This window comes from Notolepis coatsorum (genome assembly GCF_963971535.1).
Source record: "Notolepis coatsorum genome assembly, chromosome: 7".
Classification (NCBI taxonomy): domain Eukaryota; kingdom Metazoa; phylum Chordata; class Actinopteri; order Aulopiformes; family Paralepididae; genus Notolepis; species Notolepis coatsorum.
Window position 1 is genome coordinate 103,053,327 of NC_140171.1, and position 16,028 is coordinate 103,069,354.

At 40.5% G+C, this 16,028-nt stretch overlaps 1 protein-coding gene across 1 annotated transcript in view; it reads left to right on the plus strand.

The window, feature by feature from the left end:
* The window catches only part of LOC311231868 (transcription factor AP-4-like), a 77,751-nt gene that overhangs the window by 49,224 nt on the left and 12,499 nt on the right, over positions 1-16,028 (plus strand). The window contains exon 3 of the mRNA XM_084318493.1: positions 2,011-2,109. Coding sequence (XP_084174619.1) covers positions 2,011-2,109 — 99 coding nt within the window. The remainder of the gene's footprint in view (positions 1-2,010; positions 2,110-16,028) is intronic.

Below are 16,028 nucleotides of genomic sequence, written 5' to 3' on the forward strand. Positions count from 1 at the left end.
GATTTCGATCACAGATTTTTGAAATATTGATATCAATGACGCTGTACAGCGTCATCGGCAGAATAAGCATGGCGGGGAATGACGCTGAAAAGCGTCAACGGCGATTAAAGGGTTATTATACATTAAAAAGCAAATTCATACCGTTTATACCGTATACCGTTTACCGTCCACCCCTACTTTGCTTCCATGAAATATTGTAAGCAGTCATTTGAGGCTTTATAAAAGCAGCACAATGAACACAAATCTGTCAGTGCAGAGTCCGACCTCATCTTAAATAACAAACAGCATTGCTTGTTGTAATTAACAAAGAGAGGCAGAGCTGATTTTGCTAAACAAACAAAAAAATAAAAAAGTAATCATTTTTTATTTATTTTTTACATAATCAAATTTTATTTTCATATTCGAAGCCCATCGAACGAAGCTTCGAAGTATTTAAGACAGCCTTAGCTATATGCTAGCTATCTATAACGTTAGCTATTGGCTAGTTTCCCCCAATGATGAACAATGACACGAGTTGTGATATTTAACTAGCTATGTATGTGCATTCAAATTCACTAACGTTAAAATAGTGTTATAACGTTAAATGTTCGCTCAAATAACGTTCGTTTTAAGTTGGAGAAGGGATGTGTGGGCTGCTTGCGTAGACCAGACCAGAGCCATATACAGTATATATCCCACAATGCATCACTCTTAAAGGAGCAGGCAACACCCTACTACTTTTATCACATTCAGAACGTTGAGGGACAAATAGATCGATTATCAAACATGTTTAAAATAGTTTCAGGACTCCTACGACCTTAGAATCTTTGTCTAATCACGATCGTGGGTAAACTTGCATGTCGTAATAATAAAAAAATATAGAAGTGCGGTACCACCACATCCCGCTGTGATTAGCCACACACACAACCGCGGTGGGAAAATGTCATACCGCGACAGCCCTAAATCAGAGCAGCATAACTGGACCACATACCACTTTATCATAACCTATAGAGGTCAATGGATACACAAACGTCATGTAGAATGTGTATGTGTACTTTTACTTTAGATACTGGAGTATATTCAATAGCAAATACTTCTCTACTTTTACTTAAGCAGAATTTGAATAGAGGACTTTTACTTTGACCAGAGTACTCATTTATCTAAGTATTTCTACTTTTACTTAAGTAAAAGAACTGTGTACTTCTTCCACCACTGCTTAAAAGGTATACTTCAATGTCATTTGCACAGGTGTTCAATTATTTGGGGGGAGCCCGGCTTTCGGGAGATGAGATTATATTAAATATGATGTGTTTTTGTAGTGATGCACCGATGTGAAAATTGTGGCCGATGCCGATAACCGATATTGATATTGCTGTTCTGGCCGATACCGATATTTACCGATGTCGATATCTCTGTATAGAAAACACTTTTTTATGATAATCAAATAAAGAGCTATTTTCCAAAATGCATATTTTTTTTTTTTTTTTTTTTTTTTTACTTTTGTAACTTATTTTCAGAAATTACTGATATTTTGAAACTATTTAAGGCCAAATGTAAAAAGATAAATGTAAATACATGTAAAAAATATTTAAAAAGTTAAAAAAAATATTTATATATTTTTTAATATCGGCCCTATCTTGATATCGGACCGATACAGATGTGTAAAAAAAAAACTGCCATATCGGCCGATATTATATCGGCGGCCGATATATCGTGCATCACTATGTTTTTGTATTCAAGTTGTTGTTTTTTGCGGGGCTACCGGGAGCTTTGTGGGTCTGGCGAGAGCTTGTATGGAACACGTGAGATTGTATGGAACACGTGAGAATTTAAATTGGCGCCCAAGTGCAGCCGCCAGTTAAGTGTCGCTGTGTTTTTCTTTTCTTTTTTCGCTAGTATGGTTGTGAAATTAGTATTCGATTTTACTCTTAAGTGGTATTAAAAAGTCTTCGATTTAACTTGTTGAAACCTGCAGTGTGTGTGTGTGTATAACTATTGTGTTTTTTACCTTTTCGGGGTTGTCTCTGCCAGGCGGCCATCCTGCAGCAGACATCCGACTACATCTTCAGTCTGGAGCAGGAGAAGACTCAGCTGCTGCAGCAGAACAACCAGCTGAAGCGCTTCATCCAGGTCAGCAGCCGCTTTGCCTTGTTTTATAGTCAGTAAATCAAATCAAATGTATTTGTATATATATCCCAAGATCACATGGAATAGCCCCCATGGGCTGTACAAGTCGTCTTGTACAAATCTAGAAGAAACATCACAATAGATCAAAAACAAATAAACACCATACAAATCCAAATATGCAACACTCCCAGACTTTCCCCAATGAAGATAAGGAACAACTCACTAGGGGAGCTCCAGTAGCTCACCACGTACCGCGAGTGCTATTTCAGCGCCGTGGACAACCGCGCTCGCGCGGATCTGGGGCTGAGCACGTTCGAATCCCGGACGGCAGCCGTGCCTTTCCCAGAGTGTCTACCCCCCCATCTGAACCCTTTCAGCCTGCTTCTGTCGGTCGAACTTGACCAAGTATGAATGAGAAGAAAAAGCGATAAACGCTAAAAGAACCAGGTGACTGGTCAAAGTTTAAAAAAAAAAAAAAAGGAACAACTCACTAAAAACTAGGGCTGGGCGATATGACGATATTATATAAATATCGGGTACAGTTCATTAACGATACACTTTTTAAACGTATCGTGGATATCGTGATGTTTTGCCCAAGAGGCTTGTGTCGCGTCAATCTGGTCCACACGTTGACACTTTTGAACAGCGCCGCCCCACACACACACTACTGCATCAAAAGTTACTACTTATGATAACAAAGGCATTAGTTTTGTGGCATTAACGTTATATAGTTACACTTTCAATAACATTAGCGTATTTACATAGCAACGACCGAGGTCGACCTATATAGCAAGCATTAGTCGTTCATATCTCAGCCTGTGCTGACTCAGTTGTGCCCATTCTGCGGTCTGTTAATAAAGTTTTCAATCAGACAGATGTATGGAAAGGCTTTTATTATAACATCCGTTGCAGTAAAATCATTATGCCTCCAGTCGTTTAGTCCTTCTGCGGAGCTAAAAGCTAAACGTCGGCCGCGGCGAGCTACCGCTGCCATTGTTATTGTCATTGAGCTCTCCAATGGCGGAAGTAAAAAATGAATACGCGCTTGCCGATTGGTGCTAAGAACAGCAGGGCGGGTGCAAGCGATGTGACGTAATTGGCAGACGCGACTGTCAATCAAAATGATTCTGTTTGCCGACTGAATGAATGAGTGAATGAATGAATGAAAACTTTATTTAACAGATTGCAGAATGGGTACAATACAGTACGGCTCAATACATACAATTGTTAAGGGGATGCAGATCAGAGAAAGACGTTTGTCTTGTTTCCATCAGGGTCCCCCATTTTCAATTCATATAGCATATAGAACGTTATTAACAGATTGCAGCATGGGTACAATACAGTACAGCTCAATACAACAACAGTCAACAGCGGACTGGAGGATGCAGACCAGAGAAAGACTTTCGTCTCGTTTACATCAGGGTCCCCCATTTTCAATTCATCATATTTCATATCTAAATCATATAATATCTCATTGCTAAATATATGCAATATATAATCTAATAATCCAATAATCTAAATCTAACATATAATATAAAAATGCTAAATGCATGGGTATTTTATTTTGTCTTTAATGTTAGCTTGCAAACTCAAATACTGTCTTGGTAAGCCTCATAATGAATTTTGGGGGAAAAAAGAAAAACATTGTGATGCGTATCGTGTATCGCCGAAAGGTCAGAAAATATCGTGATATCATATTTAGGCCATATCGCCCAGCCCTACTAAAAACCTAGCAATAGGAAACCGTAGTAGCTTCTGGTCCATGGTGGAAAATGACTAGTCTATAAAACTAGTTAGTTATAAAAGGACTCGCCACTAGATGTAGTCTGTGGCCGGTAAATTGGTTTATTCTAGGGATGCACCGAATGGGAAATTCTTGGCCGAATACCGAAAATAGGAAACAGTTGGCCGAATGCCGAAAGGCTAAATATGATTAACCCATCTCCCGCCAATATCGCTGTTCAGCGTTATTGCCCGCCATGCGTTGTCTGTGCCCGCCATGCGTTGTCTGCCAATATCGCTGTACAGCGTGTTTCAAGGTCATATTTCATATTTTCGTCATGGAATTCATATTTCACCCACGGAGCCTTGTCATATGCTGCGGGAGCCATCACAACTCTGCAACGCTTCAATACCGCCACCTGGTGGCCGATCGGCGAGTTGCCAAACCGGAAATGCCCGTTTCAGTTCGGTCCGTCCCCTAATTCCGTCCGGCCACTCGTTTATCGTCCCGGGACTCAATCCACACACCGTGGACATGGATCGTTGCCATAACTCAATAAACAACATGATTTGGGCGTATATTAGTATTATACAAACCGGAACTGGATCGCCTCGATCCCCACCACATAACTGGGATCGGTTTGTTCCACTCTCATCGCCCAACGGTACGAGGAGACGGACGTGCGTTTCAGCGTTTTTCTTTATCATTTTCGATACAAACTGCTCTGATCAATATATCACCCATACTACATAAATCATTTAACGTCGGTCACGGAATTATAAACGACCCCCCCCCCCCCTCCGTTCACCCCGCAGATGATCAGTCATAACGTTTAGGACCATGTACAGTTTACATTTTTAATATAGCATGGATCGGTATCAAACTGCATTTGATAATCTAATATATGCATGTATGCCTATATCTCACGTTCTATGAAATACTGCAGAAAACGATAAAAACATATTTATACTCTAGACTGTATTTTCGTATGAATGTGTGAATGAAAAAGTAAAACGTTCCTACATCCTGAACGATAGATAATTGATGTTGAATTGGCCATAGTAATGTCAATTTAGCAATACAATTTAAAAAGTTATAGCCCTGCAAAGAAGGTGAACATCTCCATAGACAAATAGCGCTGGCAGAGAAGGGTTTAGGATGATCAAAGTGGTGGCAGAGAATGGGTTAATATAATATATATATATATATATAATGTATTTATTTTTTACCAATGTTGTTCAGCTACCCGATTATGGCACAAGACATGATTATGGCAAAACTTAACTTAAATAATAATCACTATTATGGGTCCATAAAACATTTATTCAGCAGATTTGAATGCATACATTAATTCCAGACTGACTGCTGAAAGATTGTACAATTTAAACATTTTCTCAAAATGTGCATTAAAGTCGAGTGCATTTTCTTTTCATATTTTCTTTTCTCTGTAGGATAACTACAACAACGTGCATTCAGAACAAAGCCAAGGTGCTTTAAAACTGTATAAAGTTCTAGGTCAGTAGGCCTACAACAAAATTGTGTAAATAAAGACTAACAGCCGGGCCTTCAACAACAACAAATGCACCTATACGTGCATGCATACAAATGTGCAAACTGGATAAATCCACATCAATGTAACTATTTACAAATTAAATTACAATTTGAATTTCAAGAATCTGCAAATAAGGCTGTCTGTCCTCATAAGCAAAGTAGTAAACATTGTATCATTTAGATACATAAAGTGCAAACTGGATACAACATCCACAATCAATTACAAATGAATAGGGATGTAACGATGCATCGATCCTAATGTGACGATTCAACTGCATCGATTTGAAATTTTTAGAAAAAGAGAAAAATTTAATTTCTTATGTTTTTTTTTTTATTGTTTTTTTGACCTATAGTCCATTCATGCTGAGTGAATCAGTTCCCCCAGCCACATTTGTGTATAAAAAGTTTTTTTGGGGAATTAACTGATAGAAAATGTATCTAATCGAATCGTGGTCAAATGAAGAGATTTCATGATGCATTGAATCGTTGCCTGAAGAATCGTAATCGAATTTAATTGTTGTGAGGTCGCATCGTTACACCCTACAAATAAAATTTCAAGAATCTGCAAATAAGGTGGTCTGTCCTCATGAGCAATGTAAACATTGTATCATTTAGATACCGAAAATACAATATATTGAACACTGCTGTCATTTCCTCCTAATGATAACCTGAGATGGTGAATTATAGCTCACTAGGGCTGCAACTAACGATTATTTTGGTAGTCTACTAATCTAATTATTTTTTCGATTAGTCTACTAACGATTATTTTTGTCACACCCTCCATCTCTGTTTCCTGTGGGCAGTGGGCACGGCTCCTTTTCCGGGCTCCAGTGCATGTTTTACCTCACATGCTCAAGTCTGCACACCTGTGAATGTCACCCTGTTGTCCAGTCCCTCTGCCTTAACAGTTAACTTAACTTATTACATGGCGTTTTAACATTCGCCAAAATGCTTGATTGTGATTGGTCAATAGCGCTCCGTTACCCCTAGCAGCGGTCAATTATTTCTCGATAATTGACCGCTGCTATGGGTAACGCGCAATAATGACCGCTGTTAGGGGTAACAGAGCGCTATTGACCAATCACAATCAAGCATTTTGATCACAGTCACGAAAGCTATAACCTCGTTCCCAGCTTTATCTCGCACAGCTGCACTACATCAGGTTAAATCAAGTCCACACCTGCCACCGATGACAGAGGAGCCACAGAACAACTGCGTCTGCATTTGATCTCGTCTTGTCTATGATGTCAAATGAATTAGGTATATTGTTGGCGAGTTAGCCATGTAATAAGCGGGATAATGTATAGCTATACTCTGTCATTGTCGCAAAATAATTGACCTTCACTGCGTTCCAGAACGCAGTGTCGGTCAATTATTTTGCGACAATGACCTCGTAGCTATACATTATCCCTTACATAACATGATTCCATAGCAAATAAAAATAATGACTCATGAAACATTTGAATTTGGATCTTAACACTTTGAATGCACATCACGAGATATCTCGTGTTATCAGCCCGCCCCTGAATGCCCATCACGAGAATTGTCGTTTAATTTTTTTTATTATCGATCTGAATTCATATTTCATCAACCGAGTCTACCGTTGGTAAACCAGCCCCACCAGGCGCTCAGATGTGGAAAAAAGCGCCCCCTATCGTCTCCCAGATGGTAATGCACCCTTTCAGGGTTAGAAATTAACATTTTTTTTCAAGGGCTTTTTTTGCCCCCCTTAATTGCTTTTCGGGGGCTTTTTTTGTATTTCGGGGGCACAACATTTTTATAATGAAAATTAACAAAGATTATAAAACATTGTTGACACTTTTTTTTACAGTCTTCGTCCCTATGTTTGATAACGTAATGTTAATGTCTCCATATATAGGGCTCTACACTAACCTTTTTCCCAAGGAGCACATGTGCTCCTAAATAAAATGTTAATAAATAAAATCTAAATACAAATTTAGGAGCACACAGACATTTAGGAGCACAGTGACAATTGTTCAAGTAACACACACACACACACACACGATGTGTGACATCATGGCTTGGTTTCATGTTTTGAGGTACCTTCAATTATCTGTAAATAATACATACATACTCTATCTAAATAGATTACATATTATTGTCCCTGAGTGAGGGCAAGTTGTGTTGTTGTCTTGATATAATAACCGGTTGCCTCTGGATCAATGAATGTCTAATATTGAATAACAATATTAGATATTTTATTTTTAACATCCCTAATTCCAACAGTCAAGAGGCTTGTTTCAAATTGATGAAAAACCCCACACACGCAACGTTTGTGAGTATAGGCTCTGGCCAGATCGATCAATGAAATACGTTGCACGCTCAGCGCTGTGGAATGAAGGAAATGCGCATCGGGATCGGATTTGGATGTTATTCTTTTGGAGTTGTGTTACAAATGGAATGGTCTTTCCCCGCCGAACACAAGTTACTTAACGTTACACAGCCAGGTCGCGCTATGCAGATGCTTAGCTTGCTAACGTTAAGATAGCAGTGTAATGCTTGATGAGAGCAGAGCGCTCTCTCTGTGTTCGCAGCACCTCTCAAGTGCCTGTAACACGCAGCGGGCCCCGCCTCCCTCCTCCTTGGAACAAACATTCCACCCAAAAACTGAATTTCAGTCCAGTTTCAATCTGAACTATTAACAGCGGAGCTGTTTTGTAATTCTTCACAATCACTTGTCTGTCTCGCACACTGCAAGTAAATGATTTTTCCGGTTTGCACACACACATTATTAGGGGCAATACGAGGGAAATGCTCGCACTGTAGAGCATATATATAATTATATATATAATTAGTAAACTGTCGGGGGCTTTTTTTGCCCCCCTTAACTGATATTCGGGGGCATTTGGTCAATTTTCGAGGGCATTTTGCCCCAAGCCCCCGTTAATTTCTAACCCTGCACCCTTTTGGATTGGACTCAATGAAAATGGATGAAAATGGATGTGTTTTACAGTATATGCGTTGGATCAATAAAATTATCGATTTTTGGAATGGCGATCAGGAATTGGAATAATCCATTTGGATACCATCTGATCTCAGGTAAGGAATCTATTTTACCAGTCTTAGGATAATCAGACCCGTTTTCACAGAGATATAAGCTTTTCCCCTATATGTGATATGGCTGTTTGACTGCGAGCGATCAGGAACTAAGAGAATCGATATTCAGCTTGCGGCACGGCACCAGCGTGCATACGTACACATATACTATCGATAATCTAGCGTTTATTTGAAAACGATTCATAAATAGGCCGAAAAATTACAACGTTCTAGAATATTACAGTACAGGGCGTTTATCACGGATTCTTTTTTTTCCCCTTGAAAACGAGGGCTTTTCAAAATGCTATAAAACGGAAATGAACCGATAAAAAAAACAATCCGCTTCGACAATGTTGACTGGAAAATTAGTCATTGATAAGCGACGAGCAGATTAGACACATAGCCATAATTTAAAACATAGATTAGGCGATATTAATGCTAACATTGAAGTGGATGGTGGGCATTCAAGCACTAAATGTGCGCCCCCTGCTGGGCACTGAAAGTGTTAAGCAACTTGCTTAAATCAAAATGTATTTGAATAACATAAATACAATACAACAATCAATCATAACTAAATAAATAAATAAAATAATACAAATTAACACTTTGGCTGCCTAAGGTTAAATTCATGATATACCATAGATTGCCAGCGCTATTTGTCTATGGAGAAAGTCCCCTTCTTTGCAGGGCTATAACTTTTTAAATTCTATTGCTACATTGCCATTATTAGGGCCCATTCAAAGTCCTATATGTATTGTTCATTGTGTAGCAACGTTAAACTTTTTCATTCACATATTCATAGTAAAGTATGGTCTAATGTATAAGTATGTTTTCATCTCTTTCTGCAGCTTTCTCCAGAACGTGATATATAGCCCCAAATGCATTATATTGATGATGAAATACAGTTTGATGGCAATCAGCGCGATATAAAAAATTCCAACTAGACGTACTTCTAGAAGTTACTACACGTCATCTGATGTTGACCGGATGGGCGAGGGGGCGTTTATAATTCCGTGGGCAGCGTTATACCAATCATCTAATGTGGGTCAAATGTTGATAATAGCAGTTAGTATCGAAGACGGTAACGTTACACGCTGAAACTCACCCCAGTCTCCGCGCGCCGTTGGGCGATCATCGTCGAGTAGAAATCTTATCATTATGGGATATATTTTTACCCGGTCCATCTCCAGCTTGTATAATGGTATATACGTCCAAATCATGTTGTTTATCGTGTTATTGCCAATCGATCACCGTGTAGCGTGACGAGCCAGAGTCCCATGACCTATAGCGAGCGCCCGGAAGTACTACGGACGTCTAGGACAACCTCTATGCAACATCCTGTTTGGCAATTGCGCCGATCGGCCACCAGATGGCGCTCCTGAACCGCCAGAGAGCTCAGTGGGTCCTGCTGGTGGATCTCAGGCCAGCGGAGGGGACATATGAATCCGATCGCAGATTTTTGAAATATTGATATAAGGACGACGTAACGCGTCCTCCGGCAACTTTAGCATGGCCAGCAAAGACGTCTAAAGACGGTTCCTGGCAGTCAAAGTGTTAAAGTGCAAGTGTTTAAATGTAAACAAAGAAAGAAAATAGTTAGCAGCATCTGCCCCCAGCACCGCAGCTGATGGGGATGTAACTTGGTCCAGTAGGGTGACTTGGAACAGCTGTAGGGGGAGAGGAGAGGAGGATGACAGATCAGACAGACTTCTATGTCTTTTGCTTACTGTGTGTGAGAGGAGTGTGTGTGTATGTGTGAAACTTTATTTTAGATGATGTACTGCATAATGCCATTAACGTTAAACCATGGGAAAGCTAGTTGGAACTTGGCTGGCTAGGCTACAGACAGCTCACGTTAGCACAGAGTGTCGTGTTTTTGCAGACTGACTAGCTAAGTAAGATTGTGCCACACACTGCCACATTGAGTATATGTGTATATAAAAGCAGCAATGCTGTAAGCTTGGCGCTGTTGTTTAGCTAACGTTACGTTACATACAACATGTCATACCGCAGCCTCGGTATAACTGAAATAGCGTGCAGCAACGCTGTAGCTTGGCGCTGTTTAATGTTACATACAACAACAACATACCGCAGCCTCTATAAGCCCCAGCAATAGAGTTCGCTTAGCAAGCATTATCCATATCCATGAGACGTTCTGTTTTCCAACATGTAAGCTAACGTAAAAAATACAATACTATGGCTAACTATCTACCCATGTTCCGAAGCTCCGGGGTGCGTGCATTCTTTCTTCTTCTTACCCGGGCCATTACTACAGAATGCAGTCAGACAATGGAAACGATACTGCCCCCAGCACTTCCTGTAGTGCATTGCAGTTACAAATGAACATTTGCATCTAAGATTTGTTTTATACGACGCAAAAATTCCCCGTCTGCGATTTTTTATGATCGCCGCTGTCGATTATGTCGACTAATCGTTGCAGCTCTATAGCTCACAATGAAAATTGTTCAGGAAAGTGGGTATAGAGTAGACATGTAGAACTAGATAAGCTTATGATAAACCTATGGTAAGCCAGCCTTGTCTACTTATTAAGGAAAAGTGGGAGGTTCTTTTTAATGAACACTGAGTAGCTTCTCTGCTTTATCAGCCATAAGTCTGTTCCTCTTCTCATCAAGCACATGAGAGGCAGCGCTGAACAGTCTCTCGCTGTCAGTGCTTGTGCATGGAGCATTCAAATACTTGCGTGCCACCTTGGCCAGGTCAGGAAAGCGGTCTTGTTTGTTTCTCCAGTATCCAAGAGGGTTCTCGCTTCTGGGGATGGGTACTTCTGAGAGATAATCATCTAACTGTTGAGCGGTTGAGCTCGTCACCAGCCTGGCGTTTGAGAGAAGGATTTAAGATTTTATTTAAAATAGGGACAGTGCATAATGAAGATTTAGTCAAATGTATTTACGCATGCCAGATCACTTGGCAGAAAAATGTAATCATCTGACATGTAAAAGAAATTTACAAGATTTGGAGCATATTACATAGCAGCACATACAGTACTAATAAATCTCACATTCAGTAGCACATAGTACTAGGGCTGTAACGAATGTCATTTTTTAACATTCGAAGCTTCGATTGAAGTATTGGAACGAAGCTTCGAATGTCTATTAAAAAAAAATTACTTTAAACTAAATCCTCAATTTTTATAAAGTGATTAATCTGATTAAATGAGTATTTTTCTTTTATTAAATCAACTTTCTTTAATGAATATAACTCCAGTTTCATCAACATAAATAATCCAATAAGGGCACGGTTGGTATGAAAGTGATGGTGACGTCTTATGTATAATATTATAATAATAGTGTAGCCAAACCCCCATTGGGTTAAACAGATAGAAAATAATAATAATAATAATAAAAAATTTAAAATAAAATGTATTAAAAATTCGAATGTTGATTTAGAATTCAAATGTCAACATTATGATCGAAGCATTCGGTACAGCCCTACATAGTACAGTAAGTAACCAAGTCACAACAGAGTAGCCTACCTATTTGGGGTACTATTCTCTTCCATGATCTCGTTGAACATATCAGACAACGAGGGTGGTTCCCCTCTCTCCTCTTCCTCCTCCTCTGCCTCTGCTGTAGACAGACGAGCCCTTTTTTCTGTGGTCTGCGTCACGTCTCCTGTGCTGTGCGCAGCAGCCTCCTCTCCAAGTGGGTTCTCCTCCAACACAGCCTGGATCATGTCTCGTGCGCTTTGCTTTTTCCCTCCATCAAAATAATGATCTTTATATCATGGGTCAAGTACAGTCGCGATACAGTACAGGGGATCAGAGTAGATATCAGCAAAACGTGTGTTGACAGACTCCAAGAGTGTACTTTTCATAGTTTTTACTCCGCGGTCCGTTTCAACCTCTTTCCTTAGAAGACGCTTTAGAGCCGCAATTAAAGGGACGACGTCTGCCACCGATGCGTCAGATGAGTTAATCTCTCTAGTTAGCTGTTCAAATGGGGCAAGAATGAAGGCGGCTGAGTGGCGCAGTGGGCAAGGCGCTTGCCACTAACGCAGGAGATGCTGGTATCGAGCCCAGCTCTCGGCGTTGCTACCGGCTTGGCCGGCCGTCATACTAACACAATTGGCAGTGTTAGAGGGTGGGAAAGCCGGTGGGTGGGGATTGGACGTTGTGTGTGACGCCGGTGCGGCGGAAACAGGAAATATCGGGGGCAGAGTGAGCCTCCCACGCGTTACTCCTCGCCACAGAGTTCGAGCTGCTGCGGTGAAAAGATGCGACAGGCTGCCTCCTTGTGTACCGGAGGGGATGCGTGATGCAAGGCTTCTATCCTCACTACAGCCTACCAGTGGGAGGCATAGTCTAGAAACGTTCAAGACAGGGGAGGGATGAATTGGAAACACGAAATTGGGATGGGAGAAAAATAGGAAAAAATTGGGAGAAAAAAGTGGGGCAAGAATGGAGTGAATGTTCTCTATTAACACTTTGATTACCACTGGTGAACATGGTAAAACCCCGTTAAATGCCAGCACCCACTTCAATGATAGCGTTGTGAACGCATAATCTCTGTCTTAAATTATGGCTATGTGTCTAATCTGCCCGTCGCTTATCATTGACTTGTTTGCAGTCAACATTGTCGAAACGGATTGTTTTTTAATCTGTTCATTTCCGTTTTATAGCATTTTGAAAAGCCCTCGTTTTTCAGGAAAATATATAGATTCCGTGATAAACGGCATTTACTGGAATATTCGGGCATACACAAAAACGTTGTCATTTTTCGGCCTATTTATGAATTGTTTTCAAATAAACGCTAGATTATCGATGTGTACTTATGCACGCTATAGAAGCGGGCTGAAATATCGATTATCTCATTTCCTGATCGCACACACACACACACATATGGGACACGTTGATATATCTGTGAAAAAAGCTCTGATTATCCCAAGACTGGTAAAATAGATTCCTTACCTCAGATCAGATGTTATCCAAAAAGATTATTCCAATTCCTGATCGCCATTCCAAATATCGATCGCGTTTATTGATTCAGCGTTGGGTGCTGGAAATACATAATCCACACATTTATGAGGGCCGGCGATCACTTGGTCTCTTCAGTTGGCTTGACGGAAAAGTAAAATGAGGAAACTGCCCCCCCCCCCCCCCCCTTCATCAGTCTAAACTAATGGGGTGCAGTTACACAGGGAGAGACGATAGGGGGCGGTATCTTCCCAATTGAGCTCAGAGAGACTCTGCAACACTATCGTGAGGCTCGATTGATGAAATATGAATTCAAATCGCCAATAAAAAAAATACGACAAACAAACGCTATATGTCGTTGGCGGCACTCAACTGGCGGCATGAACTAACGACTTATAGCGTCGTTGGCATCCAAAGTGTTAACATCCACTGGTTTGAAGTGAATGATCATGATCTGCGCTGTATGTAGCCAAGGTTCGCTTTTGAGCAAAGAGGCTTTCCAGCATAAGTACTGTTCCACCGTGTACTCATCTTGTTGGAACCGTTTCGTTGTTACTCCAAGCTCATCTTGAATTGTCTCTAGGCATAAAAAAAAATTGTTTGTTTCCTGTTGGTTGTCAGTTAAGGCATGGGTAGGTAGGGAATTTATTTTATTAAATTTTTTTATTTTATTCTTTCCCACGGCGACTATGGATGGGGAATTTCTTTATTTAATTAAAATGTTCACAGTAACATGGATGCATGTACTCTGCCAGCATGTTTAATATCCATAATACTAAAGGTTTGACTAAGATTTCCATGAAACTTTATTCTAAAAAAAAAATATATATATATATATATATATATATATATATATCCAGCTGCAGAACGGCAGACAAGCCACACTCTCAGACCCAAACGCATTTCCTTTGATTTAATTATACGTAAATGATTTATGTCAAGGATTGCAATGCCTCGCTTGAATGAAGTTAACTTTTCACCTGGATAACGTCAACATTCAGGGTGAATGTAATGTGAGAAATTGGGATTAAAAAAAATTAAAAAAATTGGGTCTGAGATTTTGGCTGGTCTGCCGTTCTGCAGCTGGATACTATTGGTTTGTTTTGGCAAAATTCTTCTGCTCTGTGACAATAAATAAATGAATGATGATATGCAATTTAAAACCAAAACTAAGGCATCAGTATGAGTTTAAGACGTGAACATGGTCATGTTTGTTGAATAAAAAAAAAAAGATTGCGATCGAAACGTTGTCCTGTTAACACTTTCTTCGCCAGGCTTATGTACATAATTATACCATCCTCTGCCAGCTCTATTTGTCTATGGAGAAGTTCCCCTTCTTTGCAGGGCTATAACTTTTTAAATTGTAGGGCGGCTACGTGGCGTAGTGGGCAAGGCGCTCGCCACGAATGCGGAGACGCTGGGCTCGCCTGTTCGAGCCCCGCGCTCCACATTGCTTTCAGTTTAGCTGGTCGTTCATACTAATACACATTGGCCGTATTAGGGGGTGGGAAACTGATGGGTGGGGATCGGGCGTTGTGGACAGCGACTCCTACAGGTCGGTTGGTGCGCCTGCGCAGTAGAATCAGGAAGTGTCGGGGGCAGCGTGAGCCTCCCACGCGTTACTCCTCGCCACTGAGAGATCGAGCTGCGCAGGTGAAAAGATGCGACTGCTGTTACCTCAAGTACCGGAGGGGACTTGTGCTATGTATGACTTAGTCCACATTGCAGCCGGCTTGTGGGAGGCAAGAAACAGCGTTCGTGACAGGGGAGGGTTGAATTGGATGATACGAAATTGGGATAAGAGAAAATATAGAAAATGGGAGAAAAAGTGGATCAAAAAAAAAAAAAAAAATGTAAATTGTATTGCTAAATGGACATTACTATGGCCCATTCAACGTCAATTATCTATCGTTCAGGACGTAGGAACGTTATACTTTTTCATTCACATATTCATACTAAAATACGGTCTAAAGTATAAATATGTTTTTATCGTTTTCTGCAGCATTCTCCAGAACGTGATTTATAGCCCTAAATGCATTATATTGATGATCAAATACAGTTTGATAGCGATCTGCGCGAGATAAAAAATTTCAAATGGACGTGCTTCTAAAAGTTACTACTTATCATCTGATGTTGACCGGATGGGGGGGGGTCGTTTATAATTCCGTGGCCAACGTTAGATGATTCATCTAGTGTGGGTGATATGATCATTAGAGCAGTTTGTATCGAACACGGTAAAAAAAAAAACGCTGCCTGAAACTCACCGCAGCTTCCTCGTAGCGTTGGGCGATGAGCGTGGAGCAAAAATATTCCTATTATGGGATGTTGAAATATGCGATCCATTTACAGGTTGTATAATAGTATATACGTCCAAATCATGTTGTTTATCGAGTTATTGGTAACGGATCACTATCCATTGTGTCGCGCTCGAGTCCCGGCACCTATAGCGAGTGATCGGACCGAATTTGGATGAGCACCAGTTTCCGGTTTGGGCGATCCACCGATCGGCCACCAGATGGCGCTCTTGAACCGTTGGAGAGTTGAGAGGGGATCAACAGTAGATCTCAAGTCTCCGGGGGAGAAATATGATTGCGATCACAGATTTTTGAAATATTGATCTCAATGACGTGTTACGGCGTCATTGGCAGAATTAGCATG